A 10,510-nucleotide genomic window follows, 5' to 3' on the forward strand; every position below is an offset into this window, starting at 1 on the left:
CGCACACTTGTGATTCCTTCTGAAGGTGCCCACCCTGCCCCATCTTCCCACGGCAGCCGCGGCCCCCAGCAGGGGAAGGTCCGCTCCGAGCTGAAAACCAAGCAGCAGATCTTGAGGCAACGGAAGAAGGCAGCTAAACAGCGCTTCCTGCAGAGCGGCAGCTTGAAGCGCCTGAAGTCGCGCAACCGGCAGCGGGTGCAAGAGATGCGCCAGACGGCCTTTGGGCGAGGGGCAGCCAAGAAGGGCAAGATGCGGAAGAGGATGTAGGCGGGGGCAAAGCCGGTATGAGCTGGCTTCCGAGAGCTCCGCCAACAACCATCATTTATTTGCTGTGTAAACTCTGGGGAAGATTAAAAGCACCCTTTTACCAACCTTCTACGAGTGTTCCTCTCTCCCTCCTACCTTTTCTGTTAATCAGTTTGGATCGATGCCATCTTCCACCCCCAAACCTTCCTCTACTGTACCCACAGCTGCTGCCCTGAATTTGAATCTGGGCTGGGCTGAACATTTATCTTGTGAGTCTCCCCCATCCTCACCTGTTCTCCATCAGTTACTGAGCCCCCCCCCCCCAAAAAAAAATCACTACTGAAAAATTAACAAAGAGGAGACAGTGGGCTGCATCTGACGTGCATTTTCACATGTGCAATTTCAACCATGCACCGGGCTGGAACGGCACAAATTGGATCTGTGCAAAGTGGAGAGCTTAAAAGCTCTGTTTGCACTGGGGCCCGTTTGGAGCTACCTGGAGCAGAAAGAGCTTTTAAGCTCTCCGCCTCACTCGGGGACAGGGGGGAAGGCCTGCTCAGTGTACCAGCTCTTGGATGCATATGTGAAACCTGGTACGAGCATCCATAGCCCAAGGGTTTTGCGCACCTTGCCCCTGCAAGCTACCCTCAGCAGACCCAGCTCAAAGAGAGCTTTGAAGCTCTCAGCCTCGCTTGCTTTGGGCAAGGCCTGCTTAGCAGGCTGGCTCTGGGTGTTCTCTCTTTCTGCCCCTCGCCCACAGTCCACTGGGACAGCTCCAGGGGTTTGGGTATACGTGATTTTCACCTATGTGCAGAACCCTTAGGAGCAAACTGCTGTGGAGGAAGTGCTCATCCTGTATATGTTTAGTTCTAATCAGAATGCACCTGTTGCAGAACGCAGGTGGCGCTGTGGTCTAAACCATTGAGCCTCTTGGGCTTGCCGATCAGAAGGTCGGCGGTTCAAATCCCTGTGACAGGGTGAGTTCCTGTTGCTCTGTCCCTGCTCCTGCCAACCAAGCAGTTCGAAAGCACGCCAGTGCAAGCAGATAAATAGGTACTGCTGCGGCAGGAAGGTAAACAGTGTTTCTGTGCACTCGGGCTTTCGTCACGGTGTGATTGCGCTAGAAGCGGTTTTGTCATGCCGGCCACATGACCCGGAAAGCTGTCTGTGGACAAATGCCGGCTCCCTCTGCCTGAAAAGCGACAAGAGAGCCACAACCCCATAATTCCCTTTGACTGGACTTAACCATCCAGGGGTCCTTTACCTTTTTACCTTAGTACCACTCAAAATGCACCTGTTGGAATTGCTGGAGCTCGCCATCTGGCGTCTATTAATGTCAGTGGGTTGTCTCCAATGTAGCGCCACAGCAAAGTCGCCTAGCTTTATACTTTCTCTGCTGGCAAAATGGTTTTGTGCCAACAGAACGGAGACCGCCTAAGCAAGAGGACCAGCGATTTTGCTTGAGCAACGGGTTATGCAATCCATTGTACAGCGAGCTCCCACCAGCACAGCTGCTCTGCGTGGTTCGTCAGTTGCACAACATTAACACTCGCCCACCTGCTGGTCCAATAGCTCTTTGTGCCAGTGGACAGAAAACGTTGGGGACAGACTAGGGGGTTTACTCTGATTAGAAGGGTGCATTTAGACATGGGGAAGAGTGCATCAGTTTTCCTGGTTATAATGCTACTGGCTGCTGTCCTGCTGTTTGGAGCGGGGGCCTCAAGGCAACAGACATTAAAATAAAGCAAATGGGACTTGCGTCAAACTGTCCCTTCTTCAGGATTCTGACCATTCAGTCCCATTCTCCTTCTTTTTAGGTCTTCTCCCTGGCCTTTGGCACCCGAGATCTGAGGATTCAGGGCCCCCCCTTATTCCTGTGACACTAACCTGTTTAAACTTTTCTTAATTCTGAATTTTAAAGGGCTGTAACCTGTCCTGAGGGATACGGGTGGCGCTGTGGGTTAAACCACAGAGCCTAGGACTTGCCGATCAGAAGGTCGGCGGTTCAAATCCCCGTGACGGGGTGAGCTCCCGTTGCTCGGTCCCTGCTCCTGCCAACCTAGCAGTTTGAAAGCATGTCAAAGTGCAAGTAAATAAATAGGTACCACTCCGGCAGGAAGGTAAACAGTGTTTCTGTGCGCTGTTCTGGTTCGCCAGAAGCGGCTTAGTCATGCTGGCCACATGACCTGGAATAAAGCGAGGTGAGTGCCGCAACCCCCGAGTCAGTCAAGTCTGGACCTAATGGTCAGGGGTCCCTTTACCTTTTTAACCTGCCCTGGGAACTGCTGATTGAAAGATTGGTAATAAATTTGATGGTGATGATAATAAACTCACCCCAGGCGGTCGAAGTGGTTAGCTGGGGTCAGTCTCGGAGCGAGATGCTGCTGCTGTTTCTGGCTGAGGGACTGGTGTGGGTTCCCCTTTGCGGAAATTGGCCAGGATGTCGTTCAAGTCCACAACACAAAGCTCAACCTGGTGGCATCAGAGCAACAGAGATTCGTAAAAAGATTCAGTCTGGGGCAAACATTTATTTCATGATTGTAAAACGAAACACAAACTCAAATTGGTTTACTAAAGAGATAAAAGAATAAAATTATCAATAAGAACAAATAAGAATAACGGAAAGAGCTTTGGAAAGTTAAATAACAATAGACTAAATTTTGCCAATTTGCTGCCAGGCCAACTTTAAGGCGTTTGCTATTCATAAAAGCAACCCTTAACAGCTTGGAACCAGTTTACTTGTGGAATCGCCTTGCTCCTTATGCACCCACCTGACAGCTCCAGTCTGCAGAAGTGAATGATTCTGTAGATTGCTCATCACAATAAATTGAAATCTTAGTGCGGCAGCACCCCAACTTGGGAACTCCCTGCCTTTTGACACCAGGCAGGTGCTTCGCTATACTCTGCTATAAATATTTTTGGTTAGGCAAGCGTACCCAGACACGTAGAACACCAGCAAGCTTTTTAAACTAGCTTTTTTTGTTTAGCTTATTGTCAATTATTTTTAAATGTTTACCATAGTTGTTGTTTAAACGTATATATACTGACCATTTTGTTGTTTTATTCTTTTTGTAAACCACTCTGAGGGTGGGTTTCTGGGGTTCTTTTAAAAAATCAACTGAGATACCAATTTTTGTGAAATGAAATAATTTGAATAAATCCCGCCCCCTGCTGACAAACCCTATTGCCATGCTGAGGGAACAGGTTTTTTTTGTGGAGGGTGGTAAACGCAACCCCCTTACCCCACCCCATTCTGAAGGAGATTCATACAAACAAGACCTCTTTTCGTCTAATTCTTGGGGAAGGCTTTGGGTTCTTTGGGTAAGGAGCAGAGGGTGGGGTAAAGAAGGAAATTAAAGAGGAAAGGAGAAAATGTAAGCGCTCTGCTGAATCAGACCAAAGGCTCAGGCAGCTGGAAAGCTGCCATTTTAAACTGCCAACAGAGCAGGCACAGTGCCGGGCATTCAAGGACAGTGTGGGAATTTAAAACGGCAGCAGTCCAGGCCCATCAACCTCAGAGAGGTCCAAGATTGGTGTCTGAACTGATGGGCCTTTCCGGGGCCCTGTTAAGTTGCCCACTGCTTGCAAAGCTCCCAATAAGCCACTTAAAAGGAGGGGCCTTCCCACTGACCGCATCGAGTTGGGCTGCCGTGTCTTCCATAGGCACGTCGGCTGGCAGCTTCCTGTGCTTGGCAACCATCTGGAAGAGGTTCAAAGCTGCCAGCTTGATCCGCCCAAGCTCCAACGTCTTATCGGCAGCGGTGTTCTGGATGCAAACCCAGTTAGACTCCTGCAGTAGGCCAGTGTGATAGGAATTTTATGGTCTTAGATATATGGTAATGTTCATAAGTGCACATGCATAGATCAGCACAGGAAGACCAACCTGGAACCATTTTGATTCCAAAACTGAGCAAATGTTTTCTCTGCAAGGTCAAAGTGGGAAACCTCTCATTGTCTCTTTCCTCACAAATCCTGTCTTAAGGGCACATTTAAGATATGAATAGGGTGTGAGCCTGTGACCTGGCCCAGGAACTAAGTATTTATCATTGCAAAAGACTAGCCAGGCTCCCCAGGAAATCTAATCAAGTAACCTGCCAGACAGGAGATAAACACCGGCAGGAGAAAAACAACATTCAAATTTCTGTTTAGACTGCCTTCTGTGATGTAGGTATGATGTATCTCAGGGGTGGTCTTAGGTTACACCCCTTCTGTGATGTATGTATGATGTTTCTGGGGGTGCTCTTGATCTACAGGGTAGCAATTTCAAAAGTCTTTATAAGGCCTTGCGTGCCATTTTTCTGGGTTCCTCCTCTCTCCTGTGGGTGAGGGGAGCACCCTGTTGCAACAGATCAATAAAGATCAAGCTTACTAGCAAGAAGAGAGTTAGAGGTGCCTCTCGCCTCTTTCATGCATGTGTGAGGAACTTTGGGCCCTGCGGGTGTTGCTGAACTACGACTCCCATCAGCCCCAGCAAGCGTGGCCCATGAGCAGGGATTGTGGGAGCTGTAGTTCAGCAAAACATCTGGAGGGCCAAAGGCACCCCACATCTGCCCTGCATGTGCCTAGGCTTTGAGTATTTTGTTTATTTCCCACCTTTTTCTCTATAAAGAGCTCGAGGCAGCATGCTGGGTTCTCCCCTTCCTCATTTTAATCCCCACAACAACCCTGTGAGGTAGGTTAGGCTGAGGGGCCTTGACTGACCCAAGGTCACTCCCAGTGAGTTTCATGGCTGAGTGGGGATTTGAACCCTGGTCTCTCACAGGTGCTAATCTGACCCTCTAACCGCTCTACCCAAATGGCCACATTACTTTCATGCACAGAGTTTCTGAGTACAGGGTGGGGGCAAACTACCCCAGAAGGAGCACGACATGTCCCCCACCAGAGTTACTACCCCTCCCCAACATCCCCATATGCATAAAAATTCTAGAAATCAGCTATTATGGGAAGATGTGTTCTACACTGCCTAGGGATGCCACGTCCCCAAAGTGAAAAGAGGGACAGCGTTGTTCAGCTTTTGAGGGGGTAAATCTCACCCCCCCAAAAAAAGATTTGGGGCTTTTCTTTGATTTTCAATGAATTTTAAAAAAAACAAAACAAAAATGGCCCAATTTGACATAGGGTTTCCCCAGACATTTTGCCGATTAGGCAAAAACACATCCAAACGCCATTTTTCTGACGTATCCAGGGAAACCCAGATGTATGGTAGCCTGCCGATCTCTGACGGAATAGAAAGGTTTTTGACCATTTTTCCTGGATCCCATCGTTTTACCAGCTCCAGGACTCTGGTCTGGGCTTGCTCCAGCTGCGCCTGCAGTTCGGCCACCCGGTTGTTTTGCTGCAAGATCTGGTTGCTGCTTTCCTCCGTGTAGCGTTGCAGGCGGGCACGCTCCTCCTCCACGGCTTCCTGGCCAAAGAGCTCCCTCTGGGCCAAGGTGGCCTGGGTGGCCATCAGAGCCTGGAACTGGGCAATCAGCTCTGGGATGCCGTGAAACTGGGATGGATAAGAGGATGGAGAGTAAAGGCATCCTTGAATAGTCTGTACAGGACTACAACTCCCATTATCCCTGACCATTAGCCATTGCTGATGGAGCTTCCTGCAGCCACACCGAAGCTGTACTTCGGTTTCCGAACATTTTGGAAGTCGAACAGATTTCAAGAACAGATTCCATTCGACTTCCGAGGTATGACTGTACTAGCCATGGGAAAGTGAAATATACTTGGAGTAGAGAGTGGATTTCATGCCCTTTATTCAGCTCATAGTGGTGAAGAGGAATGGAAGTTCCCCCAGAATGTCTGCCTTATATACATTATTTACACCATGGGCCCCACGTGATTGGCTAATTCCGGGATTCTCCTGTAGGCCAATCAGCTTGTGGATTCCCTTCCACCTGAAGCTGGACTGGGTGGCTCCTGTGGACCAATCAGACTGCTGCATTGTGGATCCTATTGTTCTAGGACCAACCAGACTGCTGCATTCTGAATCCTACTGTTCTAGGACCAATCTGACTGCTGCATTTTGGATCCTATACAACTCAGTACATAACAGAAAGCATCCAGGGACACACAGCACAGTGCCGGAGGATCTGCTTTGTGTGCAGAAGGCCCCAGATCCAATCCCCAGCAGGTAGACCCGTGAATGTCTGAAACCATGGAGAAAAGCTGCCATTCAGCACAGACAATACAGTGCAGGCAGTGTTCTGACTTGGTAAAAGACAGCCACCTATGTCATGATGGCCACAGCTTTGTCGTAGAGCTTCTTGCATGCAGAAAGTCGCAGGTTCAATCCCTGGCAACTCCAGGCAGGACTTGGGCAGCTGCTGCCAGTCAGTGCAGGCAGTACTGAGCTAGATGGACCAATGGATCCAATGCAGTATAGCACAGCTTCCTATGTTCTGGCTGAAGGCCTTGACTTGTGCCACAAACTTCACATGGGGAGGGTTTTGGGGGGTCCTCCTAGCGTCTCCTCTCAGGCTTCTGCTCTCTCAATCTCCCCACCTTCTCACCTGCTCCGTCTTTTCCAGAACTTTCTGCAAATACTCTGGGAAGGCCTTGTGTCTCTCCAGCTGCCACTGCAGCTTGTCCTTCACGGCCAGCAGGTGTGCAATCTCCTCCTTGAGGCGCTGGGCTTCCGCCACTCTCTGGGCCGCTTGTTGCTTCTCCTCGCCAGCCTTCCGCAGAGCCCGGCTCCGCTTGGCATCATTGTCCTACGGGAGATGGGCCCACGGATCACGAGAGCAGCACAGAGAGGTCTAGCTGCGCCCCTGCCGACCACACCACCACATCACTCATCCCCTGAGCGCTTACAGACCTTCAGGAACTTGTCAAACTTTAAAATGGACTTTTTGAGCTGGCCTTCTTTGAGCTCCAGTTCCTTCCGCCGTTGCTGCAGCTCTTCCATTTTCAACTGGAATTCCTTGGAAGGGGGGGGGGCAAAGGAATGTCAGTCGGGGAGGAGTCAGGCAGGAGAGATTTCTCTTTCTCTTTTTCCTATTGGCTTACTACCTCAGTAGACGGTGGGAATGCTTTGGATGTAATTTATCTTGGTTACAGCACAACATTTCTCAAAGTTCCCTGTGTTGTTGTCACAGTTAGCCAACTGGACACATTCAAGCTAAACGTTAGACAGAGGGGCCTGGAAGACAGAGTTGTTCCACCTGGCCTTTGGCTTAGAATCAGTTTGATTCCCTCTCCCTCTTTCTTTTTCCTTTCTCCTCCTGTGAAGAGGCTGCATCCTAATGTTTTAATGTTGTATTTTAATCTTGTTTTTTTAAATTGTATTTTAATCAACTTGTTTTTATGATTGGTTGTTAGCCGCCCTGAGCCCGGTCTTGGCTGGGGAGGGTGGGGTATAAATAAAGTTGTTGTTGTTGTTGTTATATAATAACACCATCACGTGGAGCTGCAGCTGGTTGGAAAACCACCCTCATCGAGGGCTCCCGATCAGTGTAGACCACACTGAGGTACATGGACCAGTGGCATGACTTGGTATAAGGCAGGTTCCTATGCTTGTTCCAAAGTCTAAGACAGGCATAGGCAAACTCTGCTCTCCAGATGTTTGGGGACTACAACTCCCATCATCCCTAGCTAACAGGACCAGTGGTCAGGGATGATGGGAGTTGTAGTCCCAAAACGTCTGGAGGGCTGAGTTTGTCTATGCCTGATGTAAAGGTAAAGGTAAAGGGACCCTTGACCATTAGGTCCAGTTGTGACCGACTCTGGGGTTGCGGAGCTCATCTCGCTTTATTGGCTGAGGGAGCCGGCGTACAGCCGCTTCTGGCGAACCAGAGCAACACACGGAAACGCCGTTTACCTTCCCGCTGGAGCGGTACCTATTTATCTACTTGCACTTTGACGTGCTTTCACACTGCTGGGTTGGCAGGAGGAGGGACTGAGCAATGGGAGCTCACCCCGTTGCAGGAATTCGAACAGCCGACCTTCTGAACGGCAAGCCCTAGGCTCTGTGGTTTAACCCACAGAGCCACCCGCGTCCCTAATGCCTGATGTAGGTCTTATATGAAGCCAAACAGTGAGGGCTGGTGCATGAGATGAAGGAGCAACTGCCTCACTAACCTCATCATCCCTCTCCCCTGACTACCTTCTTTCTTACAACCAGTCCAAAAGTTAGCCCTGGCTGTCATCTTCTTCCTTCTCCTCTATCTCTGTGTTGCCCTTCTAGAACTCAGCAGAGAGGAGGAGGAGGAGGACAAAATAGGATCAGTCAGACCTGCCTGTCAGTGGCTGTGGCGCCATCTACTGTTGGACTCCCTGCCTTCTTCCCAACCACTCCCAACTGGCGCACCAGCCACCACTTGGTCCAACAGAGGGTTTGGAGTGGTTCTCCAAAGAGTTTGCATTACCTCTTTCTGAGCCAACAGAGCTTGTTCCACCTCTGCCAGTTCCCTTTGTTTCTCCAGCAGACAGCAAGCAGGGGGCAAAAAGTCCTCTTCTCTTTCAGGAATTTTCCTGAAACAGGCACACAGAAGGGTGTCAAAAGCCCCGTCCAAACTTCGTCCAGGAAATGCATCAAGGGAGACAGGCTAGTCTAGCGTCACACCACTGCATCTGCTGTTACATATCCTGCAGGCTGCAATGTCTAAGGTCACATCTACTATACACAGGAAGCGCATGGCTTCCCCCAGAGAATCCTGGGAATTGTGGTTTGTTAAGGATGCTGGGAACTGTACCTCTGTACGTTTGCAAGCACAATTCAGAGTGTTGGTGCTGACCTTTAAAGCCCTGAACGGCCTCGGCCCTGTACAGTCATACCTCCGGTTAAGTTGCTTTGGGTTAAATCTTTTCAGGTTGCATCCTGTGGCGACCCAGAAGTAACGGAACGGGTTACTTCCAGGTTTTGCCACTTGCGCATGCGCAGGCGCTTAAAATGACATCATGCGCATGCGCAGACACGGCGAATCATGACCCGCAGACGCACAGACACGGGTTGCGTTCTGCTCAGGATGTGAACGAGGTTCTGGAACGGATCCCGTTCGCATCCAGAGGTACCACTGTATACCTGAAGGAACATCTCCACCCACATCATTCAGCCCGGACAGTGAGGTTCCGCTCCGAGGGCCTTCTGGCAGTTCCCTCACTGTGGGAAGTGAGGTTACAGGGAACCAGACAGAGGGCCTTCTGGAACGCCCTCCCATCAGATGTCAAAGAAATAAACAACTATCTGACTTTTAGAAGACATCTGAAGGCAGCCCTACTTAAGGAGGTTTTTAATGTTTGATGTTTTATCGTGGTTTTAATATTCTGTTGGGATCTGCCCAGGGTGGCTGGGGTATAAATAATAAAAATTATTATTTTATTATCATCTGTCAAAGTTGTAGGCTACATTCACTTTATACACTTAATGCACTATGACACTTAAACAGTCATGGCTTCCCCCAGAGAATCCTGAGAACTGTGGTTTGTTAAGGATGCTGTGACACACACACACACTATTCCCCTCACAGAGCTACAGTTCCAGAGCTTCCTGAGAAAGCAGATTGATTGCAAAACTTTCTGGAAATTGTAGCTCTGTGAGGGGAATAGTGAGGATCTCCAAATAACTCTCTGCACCCTTAACAAACTTCAGTTCCCATCATTCTTTGAGCGAAGCCCTGCTTGTTAAAGTGGTACAGATGCACAATACCCAAATCACCCCTAGTCTGCAAGTGTTTTGGGGGGGGATTTTTTCCATGGGCGTAGCCAGGATTTTTGTTGGGGGTGCAAGCTTTTGTTGGGGGGGGGGGGGCAGAACCTTAGATTTGTATTGATTTGTATCCCCCCCCCTGATTTAGGGGGGGCAGCTTCCCCCTGCCCCTCCCCCTTGGCTACGCCCATGATTATTTCCATGCCCCCCTTGAAAGTGCTGGGAATCGATGCTGCGTCCTGGGACTTTTTGCACTAGCAAAGCGCGTTGCTCTACTCCTGAGCTAAGGCCCTTCCTTTTAACCCTTGCGGGACCTTCGTCCGCTACTGTACAGTCAGTACAGTCTCCAAGCTAGTGTCCTCTTCTCTCTTTGACCCTTCCCCCCAAAAAAACCCCAACCCCCACTTACATCATTTGCAGTTTGTCTAGCAAAGCCGCGCGCACTCTCTCCTCCAAATCCGAAGCCATCGCCGCTTGCCCAAAGCCTCCCTTTCCTCTCCTGCGGCCGAACTTGCAGCCCGCGAAAGAAGAGGAACAAAACAATAATAGGCGAAGCAGACTTTTTTTTTTTGATTGCCGGAGCAGCGCGAGACCCAGCTGCCCGTTGCTAAGGAGACGGCCAGCACA

General features: G+C 49.8%; 2 protein-coding genes across 7 annotated transcripts in view; one reads left to right on the top strand and one right to left on the bottom strand.

Annotated features, from left to right (window-relative positions):
• Nucleotides 1-371, top strand: part of DDX54 (DEAD-box helicase 54) — a 23,909-nt gene extending 23,538 nt beyond the window's left edge. The window contains exon 20 of the mRNA XM_083717112.1: nucleotides 26-371. Within this exon, the coding sequence (XP_083573238.1) occupies nucleotides 26-267 (242 nt within the window). The 3' untranslated portion in view covers nucleotides 268-371. The remainder of the gene's footprint in view (nucleotides 1-25) is intronic.
• The window catches only part of CFAP73 (cilia and flagella associated protein 73), a 14,706-nt gene extending 4,196 nt beyond the window's left edge, over nucleotides 1-10,510 (bottom strand). For 2 of the 6 annotated variants that reach the window (XR_014559095.1, XM_083717524.1), the window contains exons 1-7: nucleotides 10,293-10,507; nucleotides 8,604-8,709; nucleotides 7,055-7,159; nucleotides 6,750-6,950; nucleotides 5,516-5,737; nucleotides 3,878-4,036; nucleotides 2,581-2,718 (exon numbers count right to left, since the gene is read on the bottom strand). Coding sequence is in view for 3 of the 6 variants with exons in the window: in XM_083717524.1 (XP_083573650.1) it covers nucleotides 2,599-2,718; nucleotides 3,878-4,036; nucleotides 5,516-5,737; nucleotides 6,750-6,950; nucleotides 7,055-7,159; nucleotides 8,604-8,709; nucleotides 10,293-10,351 (972 nt within the window). In the remaining 3 variants the exon portion in view is untranslated. Of the gene's footprint in view, nucleotides 1-494; nucleotides 2,177-2,516; nucleotides 2,719-3,877; nucleotides 4,037-5,515; nucleotides 5,738-6,749; nucleotides 6,951-7,054; nucleotides 7,160-8,603; nucleotides 8,710-10,292 lie in introns of those variants that run through there. The other 4 variants (XR_014559096.1, XM_083717523.1, XR_014559094.1 and 1 more) reach the window with 4 other exon arrangements.

The sequence above is a fragment of the Podarcis gaigeae genome, assembly GCF_964106915.1.
Source record: "Podarcis gaigeae genome assembly, chromosome: 16".
NCBI classification, from domain to species: Eukaryota; Metazoa; Chordata; class Lepidosauria; order Squamata; family Lacertidae; genus Podarcis; species Podarcis gaigeae.